Source organism: Penicillium malachiteum (genome assembly GCF_028827825.1).
Source record: "Penicillium malachiteum strain IBT 17515 chromosome Unknown utg000003l:1.0-4950554.0:1.0-4952489.0, whole genome shotgun sequence".
NCBI lineage: Eukaryota > Fungi > Ascomycota > Eurotiomycetes > Eurotiales > Aspergillaceae > Penicillium > Penicillium malachiteum.
The window spans coordinates 2,236,365-2,255,265 of NW_026643096.1; the positions used below are offsets into that span (position 1 = coordinate 2,236,365).

Here is an 18,901-nt window from a genome sequence, read left to right on the forward strand (position 1 = left end):
ACTCGATCGGACATCCAAATAGGATATTGGGAGCGCCTAACTCGCGCCCATGCACTGCCAGAGGCTTAGTCAAGTGAAAAAGCAGGGATATACACAGCCCGGGTGCCCAGATACTGAAGAAATGAAAACTCAGTGACAGGTAAATCCTAGTGGTGCGTGGACATGTGGGCATAATAAAAAGTAGTAGTTGAGCTGTCAAAAGATGTTTATGGAGTACCCGTGGACACTAGTATCCATCTAGGTAGACTACAAGTTCCAGAGATTAAAACCGTCACCGATCTTGCTCATCTAAACCTATCGTTCCCCAGCTAGGTGATTAAGATTATCTCCAATAAGAGGCTGTCTTCTACACAAGCAAAACAAAGAGCGAAGAGATGAAGGAAATGGCGATTGCTTCAAATGTACGCGCCGTAATGGCAGCACGTACTCAACAGTTAAATTTTAATTGTTCTTTTTTGATAGCGCACGGCAGCCGGAATTTAGACAGCAGCGCCAGAGATGAAGAACCACTTGTCAATGGTGCCATCAATCTCGGCAGGGGCAATCACCTGGTTAGCAGGGACAGCAGCAACCTTAGCGGGGTCAGCACGGTGAGCAGCACCCTCGGGGGCCTCAATGTTAGCAAGGCTGATCTCGCCAGCGGCGCTCTTGCCAGACATGAGCTTCTCCCAAGCATCGGCACACTCGTGGATGACCTCCTCGGCGTACTTCTTGTTCTTGCACTCGCCGGAGAAAGCGAACTGGTTCTCGGGCTTGCCGTCGGGGATCTTGTAGATGCGGAACCACTCATTGGTGGCACGCAGAAGGCCGGGCAGGTGACGCTCGACATCCTCAATGTCGTTGAGCTTAGGGGCAAGAGGGTCGTTGACGTCGATGACGATGATCTTCCAGTCAGTCTCCTCCTCGTCGATCAGGGCCATGACACCCAGAACCTTGACCTGCTTAACCTGACCGGGGTAACCGACCAGCTCACCAATCTCGCAAACATCGAGAGGGTCGTCATCACCCTTGGCCTTGGTCTCAGGGTGGATAGAGTTGGGGTCCTCCCAGGTCTGTATTAGATGTAGTTTGTCAGTCCATGTGCTACATATGTTATGTGTATAAACATTTACCCCGCCATGACGAGTGTCCATGGTGGGGGTAGGGAGAGGGCACGTAAAGTAAACATGGGATAAGGGATTGGAAGTTCGACTTACGCGGGGGAAGGCACCGTAGTTCCAGAGGTAACCCTTGTGGGGGAAGCAGTTGCGAACGAAGCGAAGCTTGCCCTTCTTGGTGTCCTGCTTAATGGGGTTGAGGAACTCGTCCTTGGAGATCTGTAATTCAATTGAAATCGCAATTAGTATGGACGATCGAGGTAAGTCGGGATAGGCGATATGCGTACCTCCTGCTTGGCGTTGGTCCAGCGAGGAATCTCAACGACCATGTTCAGGATGGTCTGCTCAGCGTTGGCGTAGAGGGGAATATCGTGGAAGGGAGAGACGGGGACGCCATCCTTCTCAACGTAAATGCGGTGCTCCAGCGTGTAAGGCTGAGCGATCTTGCGGACGGTGTAAGACATGATGGGTGGTGATGAGGAGAAATGCCTAGAGAGGAGAGCGGCTCGAGAGAGAGGAGGGGAAGAAAAGGAGGGAGGGGCTTTGTAAGTGGGGGGGGAGCCAGTCTTGCTGATGTGCGCCAAACACCGTGGGAGGCGGTGGAGGCACAGAATCCTAGTCGGGCCAAGGGAGAACGGGCCTGTGCCATTGAGGTTTGAATATTAAGAAAATAAAATAAAAAATTAATATAAAAAAAAGAAATTAAAAGATAATTGAGAATAATGAGGCAATGATCAGCTGGTCCTATCCAACTTTTTTTGGTGAATCCGTATTATGATTAAATCCAATGAGAAGGATGCGTGGATGCGTGGCCTAAAATGATTGTTCCCAGGGGTCGAGAACTGGGTCTCCCGATTGTTGTGTTGGCAACCGTTGATCCTTTTTTTTTTCTTTTCTCGGCAGTGAACCCGGGCCCGAGACCGAATTGATCAGAATCCCGACTGATTTACGTACTATTTTCTATGGATAATCATGCAAATAAGTGATAGTACTACCAATTGATGCATATATTGAATTCTACATAGTCATCTTTCAAGGTTTACATATACCCACTAAACCTGTCAAAAGGTCTCGTGCCTTACACTCTGCACATTGTGCATGTACTCTTCAACGACAGCTGCCAGTGCTAGCCGATATCGGGATAGTTCCGGGCTGGAGATGCTTATATGCTTAAATTATGATGAAGTGTAAACGGTGTGTATTAAAGTGGGTTGATCATATTTAGATTTAAAATATTGAAGATCTCACTGAATTTAGTGGCAAAATAGCCAGGAACATGTAAACCAGGGTTATTATCTGGTATGTAATCTTGGTTCAAATATTCAAATGTTATTGGCATCTCGGGGATATTCTAGTGGAGTCGAGGGCAAAGAGAAGAACCGCAGACACCTAAATTATGAGGCCACATATGAAGGCACCAAGGCACCAAATACCAGGGTCTATCTCCACGTGATTAAACATAAACTTGGATCGGAGTTGCCCGATAACCAAAATCCCCAGAAAAGAAAAAAAAAATCTCCCCTCGAAACAACCCCGCCTCGGTATGACATGAAGAGATTATTTCAATTCTTTCGATCTACCATGTCCGCTATCACCACTCCTGCTGCGGCCCCCCGCGTGCCCATCCCCGCAAATGGTGTCGACTACCGCGGCACCATCGTTCTCGCCCCGATGGTCCGCTCCGGCGAACTACCCTCCCGCCTCCTAGCCCTTAAATATGGCGCCGATCTAGTCTGGGGTCCCGAAACAATTGATCGCTCGATTATCGGTTGCCTGCGTCGCATCAATCCTCGCAATGGAACTATCGAGTTCTACCGTCTCCCCTCCAACGGCGGCCGCGTCGATCAAGCAGCCAAGGAATCCGTCCTCTTTCGCATCGATCCTGTCCGTGAAAAGGGACGTCTCATCTACCAAATGGGTACAGCCGATCCAGAGCTCGCCGTAAAAGCTGGGCTTATGGTGGCCGGTGACGTGTCCGGCATTGATGTGAACTCCGGATGTCCGAAGCCCTTCAGTACTAGTGGCGGAATGGGTGCTGCTCTTCTCCGCACACCGGATTTACTTGTCTCGATTCTGGAGGCGCTGGTCCGTGAAGTGGGTGAGCCTTTTAAGATTGGTATCTCAGTTAAGATTCGCATTCTCTCGGACCCCGAGTCGACCCGCAGTCTTGTCGAGCGACTGGTGCGCACTGGTATTACCGGATTGACCGTCCACTGTCGCACCACCCCTATGCGTCCCCGTGAGCGCGCTATTAGAGATCAGCTTCGCATGATCCGAGAAATCTGTCATGAAGCCGGAGTTGCGTGCGTGATGAACGGCGATGTTACAAGCCGCGACGAGGGATTGAAGCTTATGGAAGAATTTGGTGTGGATGGCGCTATGATTGCTACTTCTGCCGAGGCGAACTCCTCTTGTTTCCGCTCTGAAGCTGATGGAGGTCTGGCCGATTGGCGGGAAGTCGTCTACGAGTATATGAAGTTCTGTATCGAGTGCGAGAACCGTTACGGTAACACTAAGTACCTGCTTAACATGCTTATCCCCGGAAAAAACAAGGAGTTCAACCGTGCGAAGGTGTGCAAGACATACACCGATGTTTGCCGCGCCTTGAAATTCGACGATCTTGTTCCTGCTGCGGTCCAGCTTGATGTGCTGAACGGAATGACGGAGAAGTGGGATCAGGGTCGGGAGGAGAATGAGCAGATTCGCTCAAAGATTGCCCAGAACGTCCTGGAGAATAATGAGTCTGCTCGTGCAGCTGGTGGTGGTAGTGTCAGATCAAAGTCGATCTCTGGTTCTTCTCGTGTTGGTGGTCCCATTCGCACTCTTGGTATCCCGGAACCTGCTAAGATCAATAAGCCTGAGCCTGAGGCTGTCAACACTGAAGCTGCGGATGTCTCTATTCCCGCAGAGATGCCTCAGAAGTCAGAGGTTGTGGCATAATTTGTCATTCGGTTATCCTTTAAACGCAGTCTTGTTCATCGTTGGACTTGTTTCACTGCTTATTTCTTTACTCCTGCATAGCTTGGTTCCCTGGATTTGGTCCTGTCATTTTGCATTTCGAGGCGGCGTGTCTCCTGTTTATAGATTCCCCAAAAGATACATACATGTTAATATAAAAGCCATATGGTTTTCTACTGACTCGGATCTTTGACTGCCAATTGACTACTTTGATGATCTCTTATAGACCGTATTCATCTCTATTGCTCATCTTCAAGTTGATACACCGACATGTCGAAACAATCCGGATGGTATAAATTGCGTTTGTAACTCTACATAAAATTGAACTCCATACCAATTTGGAGTTCCAAGTCCAGACTCCTCCCCCAAGTGAGGACTCGGAAAAGCCTCCAGGGCTGAGTAGTAAGGCTAACTCGGAAGTGAGACACAAGTGAAAGAAATAAAGGCTTCAAAGTAGACCAGCAAATTCAGAGATATGAATCTAAAGTGAGAAGAAAGTGAGGAATTTCGTGACAATAGTCATTTATTAAATTTTCGCTGTCTGCTCTGACAGCTTTGATAGCCCTGATCTCGATGCCAACGCCACCCACCGTGCACGCCGGCAAAGAGAAAAGAAAGTAGAAACTAAATGATAATAATAATAAAAAAAAATTTAAAAAAAAAACGAAACACCAAGGTGCCTATGCACCCTTGGCCTTTTCCTCCTCCTCCCCATTCCCCTTCTCCATATCCGCCACCAACATGGACTCCACGGCCTTCATGCCGGCCTCCTCACCCTTGGAGGCTTCCGCCTCGTCACCAGCGACAGCGTGATCAAGAGCCAGCTTTGTCTGGCCAAGAGCGTAGATCTGCTCTTCGATCGTGCCACTGGTGACGAAGCGGAAGACCTCCACGTCACGGGTCTGCCCCACGCGGTGAGCACGGTTCTCAGCCTGGACATCCTCCTGTGGGTTGAAGGAGGAGTCAAAGATGACAACCTTGTTTGCGCAGGCCAGGTTGATTCCCGCACCACCGGCCTTGGTTGAGAGAAGGAAGACCGGGATCTCCGTCCGCTCATGGAAGGCGTCAAGGATTGACTGTCGGTCCTCGACGTTCGTACGGCCGTCCAAACGTACAAACTCGATTCGGAGAGTCTCCATGACGTGCTCCAGGATGTCCATGACCAGCGTGAATTGTGAGAAGATCAACGTTCGGTCGCCGTTTTCGATGAAGCGCAGAAGGAGTTCGCGCAGCTTCTCCACCTTTCCGGAATCCATCCACTCATCGTTCTGCAGCTTGAACTTGCCTAGGTATTTTTGGTTATCAACACAAAGGCGATGGCATTCGAAGTCATTGTAGCTCTGGAGCTCGGAGAAGATGGTGTCGGGGTCGGATTGTGCCCACTGGGGATCCTTCACGCAAGCCTTGGAGATCTTGCGGATTGTGGCATCGTCGTAATGGCGACGTGCGAGGAGGGGGTGGATGGCGGCTTGGCGTAGCTTCATCAAGATGTTTGCGGACTTCGAACCTGTCTTCTTTCCGGCTGCACGGTCTTCGAGAAGCTGTCGGACTTGTGCCTGCTCACGCTCGTAGATCTTAACCTGAGATGATTTCATCTCGCAGTATTGAACGTGCGAGTGCTTGGCAGGGAGGTCGATGACTTGGTGCTTCTTACGGCGAAGAACAAAAGGCTTCAGCATGGACTTGGCCCGCTCAATTCGCTGAGCCGACAATAGAGCTGCATGGGACTCGTCCGATGTCTTTGCCTTGTTCGAGAAGACAGCCTGAAGATCTTCCTTGTGTTCGTTGAAGACACTGGGCAGAATGAAACCGAGAAGTGAAGCCAGCTCTTGCAGGTTGTTCTGGAGAGGCGTGCCGGTAAGAAGAAGTCGGAATCGTGAGGAAATTCGAACAAGCTTATCATAAACTTGGGACTGGTGATTCTTCAACATGTGACCTTCATCGTAGACGCAGACAGTGAAATTCTGTTCCTTGAGGAACTTCGCATCGACCTTAGCGCGGGCGATGGTGTAGGTGGTAATGACCACGTTGATGCTTTCTCTGTTGTCTTCGATCTGTTCACGAATACGAGCACGCTCATCCTGACCGGCATAGTATGGAATCACGGAGAGGGCGGGGCAGAATTTCTGAAACTCTCGGAGCCAGTTTTCGAGGGTGGAGGATGGGACAACGATGAGGTGAGGTCCCTTGAAGCCCTTTTCATACAAATGTGCGAGGAAGCCAATGACTTGACAAGTCTTGCCGAGACCCATGTCATCAGCTAAGATACAGCTCATCTGTTTCTGGAAGAGCAATGCCAGCCAGTTGATTCCAACGATTTGATAGTCTTTCATAACCAGGTCATCGGCCATGATGGAGGGCTGGGAGATAAAGTTTGATTGGAATTTGGGCTTGCGCGAAACAGCGACAGGGCCATCTTCTTCATCATCGTTCTCAGACTCATTGGGGGACTGACGGTTGGATGAGGGCGTAGCGATCCCAGAATCATGCGCATTGGCGTTGTTCATCGAGGTGAGTTCGAGTTCGCCGTCGGATTTACCGAAGATATCAACACCCCATTTCTTCATCTCTGCTGCAACGGGCTTTCCGAGCTCCTCGCATTCGTGGACAAGAGAATCGATGGCCAGATAGCCGTTCCACATATCCTTGCACTTCTCGACGATCTTTTCGCCAATGGGTGCGGGGGTTCGGCGCTTGCCCTTAGGCTTGGCCTTTGCGGGATCAACAGGAGTCGGCACAACACGAACATCGTCAAGAGTATCAAAGGGGCGGTGGGAGATGATATGAGAGGCGGTGGCATCGGGGATACCGGCCATGTCGGTAAGATCGCGCACGCTGCAAGTGTTGAAGAATCGCAAAACCTTGAGATCTAGAGTGCTAGGAGCAGCTTCTAGGACCTTGACGTCTTCATCATCGGAGTCTGTGAGTAATTCTTCTTCAACAGACACGGAGCGAGATGGTTCTTGGCGGCGACCTTTCTGTAGGCGACCGGTCTTCTTCTTGGGGGAATCGTCGTCGGAATCAATGGTAATGGCGAGAGGAGAGCCACGGCTTCGTGGACCACGAATAAGACGGCCTCGAGGCTTGGCCTCGGACTGGGATTGATCGCGGGAGGTTTGAAAGTTGCGAGCAGTCCATTTATCGTGAATGGTACCGCGGGCTTTGATCTGTTGCTTTGCGGCGGGTTGAATAGGAGCACTCGAAGCCGATGCACTCAGTTCGTCCTCAGACGATTCGATGAGAATTGCATTTCCGGTTTGCTTCACAGTACCCTGGGTGTCGGCAAGGCGATCCAGCGCCTGGTCGAAGTTGCCATTTGATGTAATTAAGGCTTGCACACATTCGTCCACAGATTTGTTCGGCATGATTTTCAGCATACGCTCAACCTTAACGCGGACGCGGTAGTCATCAATGGCCAGCAAAGATGAAACCTGGTCGGTGGCGGGGAGGGCGCGGGAAGGCGCATCCTGCTGCTTGACTTTTTTGACGGCGACGCCCTTGACACCACCGGGGCTGCCCATATGGTCGGCGGAGCGCTTGACACCATTGGCGGAAGGATCATAGACAGCAGCAGCAGTGATTTCCTTGAAACGATCCATTGCGCCGGTAGAACGAACAGGCGACTCGGCGACCTTCTCAGGGCTACGAGTAGCTTCGAACATGGCGGGTTTGATATCAGTAGATCGGACAGTGTAATTCTCTTCTTCGTCTGAAGAACCTCCTCGGTATGTTGGACCGTCGTCGAGATCAATGACTGGGGGTCTTTTTGCGGGGCGAACGGTAGTTGAAGGAGAACGAAACTGAGTTCCAGAAGGTGCCATGAGCGAAGATAAAAGGCCGCCGCGCCGTGGTGGTGAATGAGCAGGAGCTGTGGGTGAAGATTGGGCCACTTGAATGACGGATTGTCTTGAATTTGAGTGGGGCATCTCGACGAGTTGGGTAGGTTGAGTGAATCGTTGCGAGGGAGTATTCAGTGAATGAGCCCCAATTGGGATCGTGGCGACAGTCTCGTAATCGTCGTCTTCAGGTGTAGTTGCTTGATTGGGAGTAGACTTGACCCGAATAGGTGTATCAGGGACAGTGTCAGTCATTTTAGAGAAACCCTTCCTCCCTTGCGCTTATAATAATCGAGTTTCCCCCCTGGAATCTACCAGGAATCCAGGAACCGATTAATCAATTCAATCACCGGTTTTTTTTTTTCTGCCGGCGGAGAACGCGATATACGCGCCAGTCACGTGGATTCGCGAAGATGGTCCATTATACCTGATTGGGGACGAGAATGATCATTATAGATGTGTATGAAGACAAAGGAAAAATGAGATTCAGATTGACAACTATATTATTGTCGACTTGAGTTCATAATACAAAGAGAAATCGAGAAATTTCCAAAATATTGATACAAAAAGCGGTAGTTTTATGCTTCTCTCTCCGCCTTGACCTAGTTATGATCTGGCGCTTGGACAATCCAACCATCTCCACAGTATAGCTTCTTCCTACAAATAGTTGACCCGGAACCATATCAATCAATTCATTTGATATAAATTCAACACCAAATCAAATTTCCAGTTACATCTTTCAACAATCTTTTCCATAATGACTGGTCGTCGTCCTCATGGCCAGAGCTACGCCGACGTTGCGGCCAAGGCTCCGCAGCCAACGGATTCTGACGTGACCCCGTTAGTCCCAGCGTATGTGCTGATACTTGCAAGATTCCACTTAGATTTTCTAATAAATATACTAATACCATTTCTATCGTCTAGTGATGTCATCTACAAGCTGTTGGCTTTCACAGCTGCCATGGTGTTCGGCCCCATCGGCATGTACTTTCTCACAGTGAACTCGATCTATGGAGGTAAGAACACATGTCCTAGCTTTTTTCTTTCTTTCAGTCATCTACAGTATCTAACCAATTTTCATAGGAAACGCCACATATGCTGGTATCACTGCAGCCGTTACAGCTAATGCGGTCTTATTCGGTTATATCTACGTCGCCTGGAAGGAAGATCAAGGAGACCGGCAAGAGGCTGCAAAGGCTAAGAAAGCGCAGTAATCCATGGTGACAAATTTTGGACTCCATCCATTCAGTTGTACTATCTTCATTCGTGGCGTTGCAGGCGTAATGATCAATATGCACCCGAGTCTTGGGTTTCTTTGTTATTTTCCAGCTTGTCCAATCGATGTAGTGCACTATGGCAGGCTGGATGAGCTGAAAGCGAGTAGATTTCTCCCAATTTTCAAAATTACCTCGAAACAGCAATGATGGTGGATGTTTCTGGGAATGGTATATATTATCATGCATGGACATGGTGTGATCACTAACTACCAGTCCGAATAGAATACACAAGTAGCCAGAGATTGAATGAGATCCAGAAGGAGTTGATCCTGGCCGCGCATATCTGCGCTATAAATCTTGTTCTCGTCACATTGTCAATATTCCATGTTGAAAGGACTTGTGGTACAGAGAGAGAGAGAAAGGAAAATGGAAGCTTCATGCACAAATTATTATTAAAAAGACGCCAGTGTGTTGCAACTGCTCCTAGGGGCGACCCGACCCTCAAACAAAGCCCCGTATGAATATCGATACGTCAGGAAACCTCATTCAAGGTCGTCGCTTCACGAACTCCTCCAGATCCGCCTTAGTGGCCACACCAAGTACGAACTTGCGTGCGGGGTCTGTCACAACAGCGAACTGGTGCTGGTCGCCATTGGCACCACCCACGCTGTCAAAGAACTGCTGGAGCTCCTCCAGAGGTGTCTCCATAGTGATGACCTGGTAGGTGCCGCGCTTCCGGTTAAAACGCTGCATAGCCGCAGATACAGGGTCTGACTCCTTAACGGAGCCAGTCTGAATCAGTTCCTTTAATCGAGGAATGCTGAGGTAGCCCAGGAGGGATCGCTGAGCGGAGATGACGGTAAGGTGGGTGTAGTCCCGCTCATAGGCGGCCATCAAGGCGGTGGAGATGTGATCATTGGGAGAAACGGAGAGTGCGAGAGGAGGGTCGAGATCTTCGACATTGGCCTATGGATTTTATATTCATGAGTTGGTGCTTGCTGAGAATTACCCGTTGAGGGGCAGACTCACCCCGCGGTACTTATCAGCCCATGCGGAAGGAGGTGTAGAGGCTGATTGTTGAGCCTCGCGAGAGTAAGCCTCACTGCCGGTCATATAGGACGCCATTTCTTAGCGTGGGTGTCAGGAAGAACGAGGATTTGCAGGATGGAGGGGCCCGATTTCAGAGTTTGAGGTAGGATAGTGGGGAAGCAATGAATTCGTCACAGAGGATCAAAATGAGCAATTGGTAAAGTTGTTAATATTGAACCAAATATCAATGGGTCTTTATTGGTAAATTAAAAGAAATAAAGTAATGTAGACATGAACAAGGAGTAGAAATCAATAATTGTCACGAGATTGAGCTTTTTGACCCAAATCGGCGCTTTTCCTCTTTTTCCCGCGCCAAGACCCTCAATTCCTACGTCATTCTTCTTACGCTCCTGAGCCTTGCGCCCCTCAAACTTGTCAGGATTTCCTCTCTTGAATCTGTGAGTCACTTCAGAGAATCTTTATATTTTTGGAGAATTCTAGCTCATTTAATCTCGAAAGCACTCTCTTGACCAGTATGTTGTTGATACGGCAAAGTGGATCCTACCACTCTCAATTCAGCAAGATCGCTGCATTGGGACAACGGGGGATCCACTCTCATTACCCACGCTAATACAGTATATCATATGTCTAGTAAACAGACCGCCATGATTCCCACAGATTCAATTGTGAACTTTCTGGCAGCTCATCACCCCCTCGGGGGACTGGGCATTCAGCACCACCCCGCCGTGGAACAGTCTGGAGCCCGACCACCCCGCCGTGAACCCTTCCCGGCTTGGAGTACTATCGATGAAGTAAAGAAAACCGCAGCGCATGAGTTTGAGGCTGCAAGCCAAAAGGTTCAACAGAAGGCTGGTCATATCGAGCTGTGGAGCCCCAAGTATTATGCCGCTTGTACGCTTGGTGGACTTCTCGCTTGTGTAAGTTTGGACCTATGCTGCGTTCCTAGTTGTGTGACTGAGATGTATTAGGGTCTTACTCACACTGCGGTTACTCCCCTGGATCTGATCAAATGTCGTCGTCAAGTTGACTCCAAGCTCTACACTGGTAATCTGCAGGCTTATAGTAAGATCCGTGCAACTGAAGGTTTCCGTGGCGTCTTCACTGGTTGGAGCCCTACTTTCTTTGGATACAGCGTAAGTAGTCTAAGCTTATAGTATACTCTACTGAACATACTCACATTCCCCAGGCTCAAGGTGCATTCAAGTATGGTGGATATGAGTACTTCAAGAAATTCTACTCCGACCTCGTTGGTCAGGAGCGTGCCAGCAAATACAAGACCTCTCTATACCTGGTTGCCAGTGCTTCGGCTGAGTTTATCGCGGATATCGCTCTCTGTCCCTTTGAATCCGTCAAAGTCCGTATGCAGACCACTATTCCACCTGATATCAAGGGAACCTTCAGTGGTATCTCTGGAATTGTGGCTAAAGAGGGCGTTTCTGGGTAGGTCTGGACTCGCATTTAGTCTGTTTGTAAACACTAACCACCTTCCAGGCTTTACAAAGGTCTTTACCCACTCTGGGGTCGCCAGATCCCCTATACTATGATGAAGTTTGCTTCATTTGAGACTATTGTGGAAACGATCTATAGCAGTCTTCCCGGTCAGAAATCCGACTATGGAAAGGGTGCTCAGACCGCTGTTGCTTTCTCTGGTGGATACATGGCTGGTATTCTCTGTGCTGCTGTTTCGCACCCTGCGGATGTGATGGTCAGTAAGCTGAATGCAAATCGCCAAGCCGGTGAGGCCTTTGGGGCTACGATGAGCCGTATCTATGGAGATATTGGCTTCCGTGGTCTGTGGAATGGACTGCCTGTCCGTATTGTGATGATTGGGACACTGGTCAGTATCCGATGATCAGACTTGCGACATCAAGAATAATGCTAACCTAGTATTGTAGACCGGTCTTCAATGGATGATGTATGTGGTCATTTACATGTATTTGGCTCTTCGATATAGTACTGACTCATTTTTAGCTACGATTCCTTTAAGATCTTCATGGGTCTTCCTACTACTGGTGGAGGTGGTGAGGAAAAGAAGAAGAATCAGTAGGTCAACTATAACTTATATTATGGCTCTAGTTTTAGTTATTTCCTTCAATACAGACTCGGGCTTCTTTGATTTCATGGAACTGGCTTTTCGCAACTGTGAATACGTGATTCAATATCGGCAGTTCGTCATGCAGCTTGCGAATGTTACTACTACATGTAGTAGAATTTATTGGCACCCTTTTCCTTTTCTATTTCTCTCCGCCCTCCAGTGAGCCTCACTGCTCCAATCCTCATGGGATAGGATACACATTTGGTTCATGCCTCATCCTTCGCACCATGAATGGTATGATCAGTCTCCAAAGATTTGTCCATAGTCCGACTTGCAACAAACGGCGTGGCCAGAAGGCCAAGGGCCCCAATACCCGTCATAACCTCAAAAATACCGTCCAACCCATACACATATGCATCTGTCACACCTTTGCGTAAAGCAGACCCAACAGGCAACGTTCTAAGCGTGCTAACATAACCCTCCGCATTGTGAGCGATATCAGTCGGAAGTCCCAAATCGCTAAGTCTCGTCGCCATAAAGTTCTGCAGTACTGTTCCACCGATAATGACGCCGATGGCAAAGCCCAGCGTTCGGAAGAATATGTATAGTGCCCCGGCATATGCTACATCTTTGGCTGGCGAGCAAGCCTGCGCCGCAATCAGAAGCGCATTGTACAGGATACCGTGACCAAAACCCACAAAAGCAAAGATGAAGATCCAGCTGGCTGTACGGGTGTTCTTTTGCAGGAGGATAGAAACACCAGTAGCCAAAAAATAGCGATCCAGCCACACCAGAGGGCCCAGCGGTACCGTCCGGTTTTGGAAATAATGAAGGCCACGACTATCCTGGTGGGCAGAAGGGCAATGGAGACGGACAACACACCGACACCGTTCATAATGGCGGACATAAATTTAACGGATTGCAAATACAGAGAAAGATAATAGAGCTCGTCGTACATCTGATGAGACAAGTCAGCAAATGGTTAGTTTCAATGTTTTGTGTCAACAAATTCCACAGACCCCAACCTTGGAAAGGAAGGAGATCGTACAATAATGCCTTGGATAATACTGGCATTATATACAGCTAGTGAGGATTGATCTGTGAGTACAGACAGAGGTAGAAACGGGTGATTAGTCCCAAAGAACTCCCAAAATCCCGTTGCAACTATACCACACACACCGAGGCAGAAAGGAACCAAAGTCTGATAACTTCCCCAGGAGTATTGCACTCCACTCCACGAAAGCCCAATCAAAAAGACGGACAGGCTCGCGATAAATAAGATCTGGCCGATCCAATCAAGTGAGCGAAGGCTTCCTTCCCCCATTTTTGAACTTGATCGATACAAAAAGCACTAACCCTGACAGAGCCGATAGCGGGAAATTGATATAAAATGCCCAGCGCCATCCTGTTGAGGAGCTCGTACGATCCGCAAAGCAACCCCCGATTAGGGGCCCCAAGAATAGTTCCCAGTGCCATAGACGCTTGAACAATAGCAAGAAATTTTGGCCGTTGGCGCAAGGGAACCATATCAGTACTGATGATCGTGACAAGCGGAATGAGCCCACCTCCTCCAATACCCTGGATCACACGACCGGCTAGGAGGGTAGTCATATTATGAGCGACACATCCCACAATAGACCCAATCACGAAGAAGTCGAGAGAGGCAACAAGCATCTTCCTTCTCCCAAAAATATCGGATAGAGAAGCCATGATAGGCTGGAAACCTGCGCATGGAACCAAGTATGCGCTACCTCTCCAAAAGGTGCTGGTTGCGTCGCCGTTCAGCTCCTCGGCTATAATCTATTTTCGGCGTCAGAACGCCCGAGACCGAGGATTTGAGATACATCAGACTAAAAGCACTAACTGGAAGGATAGGTAGGAAGATAGTCATGTCCAATGAGGCCATCACACCTATTACTGAGAGGCAAAAGAGGACTTGAAACACCTCCCTGCTTGGTTTCCATTCTTGTTCGGGGACATCAGGCGTACGCGCCTCCTCTACTTCAATTTCCTTGAACCTTGTGTCAATTTGCACTTGGTTGTCTTCACTCATTGTGCCAAGAGCGTGAGCAAAGATCAGTCGAAAACCAAGAGGCAGAGGTGAAAATATGTGTGAAACATTTTGATTGCCATATTCTGCACAAGGACGAAAATGATCCGTTCACCGACTTTTGGGCATACATACTGAAGAGGGGAACGCTCTAAGCTATACATGCAAAAATGCACGGGTCGATCCGGCTACAATGGACAAAACCACAACCAACATTTGAAATACTAGCACTTGAGTGTAATGAGTATCGGGATGACCCCCTAGGGATGCGCTTGGAGATGTGAAGGGGGGGGGTGTATTCCGGAACTGTAGTATCTGGCAATCTTGTTACTTCAATGTTGTATATACAATCTCAAGTGCTCCAGGGCTCAGAATCTGACAAGGAAAATAAAACCCTGGAATCTGTACCCAACAACGGGTCCACGGGTCCATAGTGGGCCAGGGCTCGGGGTACATGGTTCCCGACTCGGAGGTCCCCACTAGGTACAGTACGTATATCGGGAGTCAGGACTCAGTCCTGGAGTCCGGGGCTCGGAATTTAGGTCCCGTATTCTCAGGCTGTATACATGTACTTCGTATTGTAAGCCCATTCCAAAATAGTGGCTGACCTAACGGAATTAAGGTTGACATGGATGGGGCCCTGGAGGTACGATGTGTCGGTGTAAGCACTGCAAAAGGGGATGTGATCGTCCAGTCATAGATCTACAAAATTGAGATAATGCATTACATCGATAGTTCGTCTCGACACATGTGCAGGCCCACTTTCTGTAACTGCTTATCCTGCCAATGAATTTTAGCGTCCTTTTTCAGTCGTAAATTCGTATACACACATCTGCCCAATATCAACTACCTAAACTCTACCTTTATTTTGGAATTATCTCGCCAAAAATAGCTAATGAAGCCTTGTGAATGCCATGAAAACACGAACTTGTGCCTATCTACATGATAAACATCCTTTTTTTTCTGGAGACTGATTAATCATCCCAATAAGCAATTTGGAACAGTTTATCGCATTGGCAGACCTTGGGATTTGCAATCAGAAATATTTAAGACGTAGGCGAATTGCATTCCTACTAGTACGAGTTGTCTTCGGTCACAGTTTGGTTTTCATTTCGAGGATTTCTCAGGCTTTTTCTACAATGGCGTTGTCTAGCATCTTCTATTCATGGAAATCATCCTTAAATCGTGTTTTACAGCGCAAGGAACAGGCTCATCATTTGACTAGCAATGAGTCGGAGACTCCTGCAATTCCTGATGTTTCTGTTGTTGGTACAGGAACCCAATATCCTCCCAACAGGATGGGGCCAGAGACCCTAACGGAAATAGCCCTCAGGCACTACGCCGATAATCCTGCGTAATTCTAACCCCTCCCCCACCCTGTTCTCTCCTTTATCATTATGTACTGATCTCATATATGCGGCCCTCCAGTCTCCAAAAGACTTTGGAGATCAACGCGAAGTCCAGGATAGAAGAGCGTTATAGCGCTATACCGCATAGTCACCCATTATGGCACCAATCAAATATACCCAGTATCAAATATTGCGACGAGCTTTTTAAGGAATTCGGTATTCCCCTCGCAGAAGAGGCCGCTAAGAAAGCCATGGCAGAATCGGGCAGCTTCCCGGGTGATATAACCCATATTGTTGCAGTCACTTGTACAAACACATCCAATCCAGGGTTTGAATACTTCCTGTCTCAGAGACTGGGGCTTCGGAAATCTGTTCAGCGCACTCTCCTTCATGGGGTTGGCTGTGCCGGTGGTGTTGCAGCTCTTCGAACAGCAAATGACCTCCTTCTCGGTGCTGCACATCAGGGTAAGCCAGCCAGGTGTCTTGTGGTTGCGTGCGAAACTCCATCTATTTTTGTCCGAAGAGAGTTAGATGACCTCGTCAAAGAACAAAGGCCTAACATTGGGCTGACGCTTTTTGGGGACTGTGCTGGTGCATTGGTGCTTAGCAATGGTGTTGGCATCATGGAATCTGAAAGAGCTCCCCTATGGAACATTCTCAATTCTCAGACAACTCAGGTCGAAAATTCAGGTGGCTGTCTTGAGTACAATGTTGGCCCATCAGGTGAGTGGCAGTGAGACGTCATCACGGCCGACTAGAAATCTCTTGCTACAGCGGCAAAATTCGCTAACAAGTAAACAGGCTACCTTGCAGTCATATCGAAGGATGTTCCTAAACATGTCTATTCAAGTTTGCCATCAGGCTTCCAGGAACTCATTGCGTCTACCAAATCCCTCTGCGAAAACCAATCGAATTTTGACCCCACTATCTATGACTGGGCGCTACATCCTGGTGGCTATGGCATTCTCACTCTCGCTCAGCAGGCTCTGGGGTTATCAATGCACCATTTGCGGAAGAGCTATGAGGTCTATACAAAAAGAGGTAATAGCAGTTCCTCCACTGTGCTTAGCATTATGGATAAGCTGGCGTACGAACAAAGGACAGGTGAAGCCGGAAGAGACAAACTCATCGCTGCAGCCTTTGGACCTGGTATTACTATGGAGTTGGTGGTGCTAGCCAAAGCATAAACAATGGATATGAGCATGTCGATGTTCAGCAGGACTTGTCTTGGAGACGTACGTAGATGTCGCCCGAGTCTGCGCACCAAGGATAGCCTCGGTTTTTTACTTATATGTTGAATTAATATTTAATATTTACCGACAAGTTCATCCACTGAGGAATTTTATCATTATGTAGGGGACACTAGAGCAATTAATAGACACACCTGAAAAGTACCACATCGTAGAACGAAATATTCTAACCTTAATACTTCCAAGGTTCCAACTAACCAACCCAGATCGATGGATCCAGGGCCCAGTGGGGTCACCTGGGCACAATCACTGAGCACTTGCTGAGTGCTCACTGATTTGTCATTTGATGGAGACCCGGGGACTGGAGGAGCAGCTTAGTGAACCTGAGCGACCTCATTAAAGCGGCGGCCACCGAATGAGGTAAGCCCCGTCGGGAAAAATCCAGTAACTACATCTACCTAGGTATTACATATAGCATTGAAAAATTCTCACTCCTTCCAAGCAAACTTGAAAGAGAACTTCAATGTTGAACACTCCCACATTACTGTAAATCTGATCGAGCAATATCAAATCGTAATGCCGTGAGCGCTATCAGTAATTAGTCACCGCATCAACCAATCGCTGCCACTTATCTTATCAGCGACGTAATGGCGATGCAAAAGAAAGCATCATGTACTCCGAACTCTGTACTCCAAGGCTTCCTCTACCACATACTGCCACGTTCCCTGAGCATATGGAGGGAGAAATCAAGACAAAAATCAAATCAGTCTTGGCAATTTCATCGAGGGATTTCCTCGTACCGGTTGATAGTCAGCCGCACTAAACCTCGTACTCCATAGTAATCCCGGTTGATTCTCGTGGTCTACTAGAATGATTTGATTTCTTTTCCCCCTTGGATTCCACTTCTTTACTTCTTTTTACCCATCCCTAAATTAACTACCGATTAAAATCACGATCGATCCTGAAATTTATCCCCGAGATCCGGTACCTGCATCTTATCGTAAGTCCCACCGGTAAGATCCTAGTCAGTCCCTGAGGAGCGATAAGACTTTCTACTTCCCAAGGTTCTTACCTCGAACTTCACACTTCCACTTCTCGCTCTCCCAAGCTCAGGCTTGAATCTTACCTTTTCTACAACTTCATACTCATTCTTCTCTCGCTAGAATAAGCATCATGCCTGACGAGTCGCCTATGATCTCCCACGGCCGCGGAGGTAATTCCCCTCACCATAAAATGATCATGAACCCCACTAATAATCAAATAAAATTCCAGGTCAAGGAAATATCGGTCACGATTCCACGCAGTATGCAACCCTTCCTCATACTTATCCCAGAATTATACCAATCATGATACCCTGAATCGCGTACTCTTCAAGACGCTCTGCCCCTCATTCATAAATCTACCCCACTATCTACCTACTGAATCATATGAACCATATGAACCATATCCAGAAATCAACTTCTAATAAATTCTTCCAGATACATTGACGGTGAGATCGTCCGCGAAGGTTCCTACGGTGACCAAGGTGATGGAGCATACTCTTCCGGCGTAAGTCGCATTCCCTCCTGCACAGCAGCATAATAACCTACAATACTCATACTCACACCCACACTACTATTCCTCCTCCTCCTCCTAATATATATATATATATATATATATATATATATCTATTACTGATACTATACTAATCTATATGAAACAGCGCGGCGGCGCAGGAAACATCGGCTCCCCAAACGTGCGCCCAACCTCCAAAGTGCCCCACGACGCGGAAATGATCCCCGAACTAGCCGTCCGCAATTCCACCGATGAGACATACCACACTGGTGTAAGCTCCATCTTTCTTATCTAGCGAGGTAGCTGGGCAAGGCTAACCTCTTATTGTGTTGATAGCGTGGTGGTCAGGGAAACGTTCATCTTGACGAGCAGAAGGAAAAGGAGAAGGAGAAGAAGCATGTTGCGCATGAGGGGTTGGCGGATCGATTGAAGAATAAGCTTCTGGGGAAGAAGTGAGGCTTTTTTCCCCTTTTGTTTTTTCTCGTAAGGTTCTTGAATGGTGGAGACTGTGGGGTGTGGTGGTGGAGCGTGTGGAGTGATATCCGATGACATTCCAGTTTTATGG

General features: G+C 48.2%; 9 protein-coding genes across 9 annotated transcripts; 5 read left to right on the forward strand and 4 right to left on the reverse strand.

The window, feature by feature from the left end:
* Positions 1 to 479: 479 nt before the first annotated feature.
* ipp1 (inorganic diphosphatase IPP1) lies at positions 480 to 1,561 on the reverse strand (the record flags this gene model as incomplete). The annotated part of the gene is made up of 3 exons (XM_057090606.1): positions 480 to 1,052; positions 1,197 to 1,316; positions 1,385 to 1,561. 3 exons carry the CDS (start codon positions 1,559 to 1,561, stop codon positions 480 to 482), a joined length of 870 nt encoding a protein of 289 aa, XP_056945347.1.
* Positions 1,562 to 2,678: 1,117 nt separating this feature from the next.
* N7483_007170 (tRNA-dihydrouridine(20) synthase (NAD(+))) lies at positions 2,679 to 4,037 on the forward strand (the record flags this gene model as incomplete). The annotated part of the gene is made up of 1 exon (XM_057090607.1): positions 2,679 to 4,037. The coding sequence occupies one exon, from the start codon at positions 2,679 to 2,681 to the stop codon at positions 4,035 to 4,037; it is 1,359 nt and encodes a 452-aa protein (XP_056945348.1).
* Positions 4,038 to 4,735: 698 nt separating this feature from the next.
* N7483_007171 (uncharacterized protein) lies at positions 4,736 to 8,146 on the reverse strand (the record flags this gene model as incomplete). Its single annotated transcript, XM_057090608.1, has 1 exon — positions 4,736 to 8,146. One exon carries the CDS (start codon positions 8,144 to 8,146, stop codon positions 4,736 to 4,738), a length of 3,411 nt encoding a protein of 1,136 aa, XP_056945349.1.
* A 502-nt stretch (positions 8,147 to 8,648) lies between these two features.
* On the forward strand, positions 8,649 to 9,105 carry N7483_007172 (vacuolar ATPase assembly integral membrane protein VMA21; the record flags this gene model as incomplete). Its single annotated transcript, XM_057090609.1, has 3 exons — positions 8,649 to 8,743; positions 8,816 to 8,907; positions 8,975 to 9,105. 3 exons carry the CDS (start codon positions 8,649 to 8,651, stop codon positions 9,103 to 9,105), a joined length of 318 nt encoding a protein of 105 aa, XP_056945350.1.
* A 549-nt stretch (positions 9,106 to 9,654) lies between these two features.
* On the reverse strand, positions 9,655 to 10,233 carry N7483_007173 (putative cystathionine beta-synthase (beta-thionase); the record flags this gene model as incomplete). Its single annotated transcript, XM_057090610.1, has 2 exons — positions 9,655 to 10,074; positions 10,138 to 10,233. 2 exons carry the CDS (start codon positions 10,231 to 10,233, stop codon positions 9,655 to 9,657), a joined length of 516 nt encoding a protein of 171 aa, XP_056945351.1.
* Positions 10,234 to 10,802: 569 nt separating this feature from the next.
* Positions 10,803 to 12,205, forward strand: N7483_007174 (putative mitochondrial phosphate carrier protein; the record flags this gene model as incomplete). The annotated part of the gene is made up of 6 exons (XM_057090611.1): positions 10,803 to 11,075; positions 11,127 to 11,291; positions 11,345 to 11,598; positions 11,650 to 11,995; positions 12,054 to 12,073; positions 12,130 to 12,205. The coding sequence occupies 6 exons, from the start codon at positions 10,803 to 10,805 to the stop codon at positions 12,203 to 12,205; spliced, it is 1,134 nt and encodes a 377-aa protein (XP_056945352.1).
* A 254-nt stretch (positions 12,206 to 12,459) lies between these two features.
* On the reverse strand, positions 12,460 to 14,246 carry N7483_007175 (efflux pump antibiotic resistance protein; the record flags this gene model as incomplete). The annotated part of the gene is made up of 4 exons (XM_057090612.1): positions 12,460 to 13,033; positions 13,069 to 13,151; positions 13,550 to 13,993; positions 14,058 to 14,246. 4 exons carry the CDS (start codon positions 14,244 to 14,246, stop codon positions 12,460 to 12,462), a joined length of 1,290 nt encoding a protein of 429 aa, XP_056945353.1.
* A 1,193-nt stretch (positions 14,247 to 15,439) lies between these two features.
* N7483_007176 (thiolase-like protein) lies at positions 15,440 to 16,779 on the forward strand (the record flags this gene model as incomplete). The annotated part of the gene is made up of 3 exons (XM_057090613.1): positions 15,440 to 15,597; positions 15,672 to 16,315; positions 16,394 to 16,779. Coding segments are annotated over 3 exons (1,188 nt in total), but the record flags the coding sequence as incomplete, so codon positions are not given.
* A 1,176-nt stretch (positions 16,780 to 17,955) lies between these two features.
* On the forward strand, positions 17,956 to 18,792 carry N7483_007177 (DUF3602 domain-containing protein; the record flags this gene model as incomplete). The annotated part of the gene is made up of 5 exons (XM_057090614.1): positions 17,956 to 17,995; positions 18,055 to 18,085; positions 18,261 to 18,330; positions 18,485 to 18,607; positions 18,673 to 18,792. 5 exons carry the CDS (start codon positions 17,956 to 17,958, stop codon positions 18,790 to 18,792), a joined length of 384 nt encoding a protein of 127 aa, XP_056945355.1.
* Between the last annotated feature and the right edge of the window lie 109 nt (positions 18,793 to 18,901).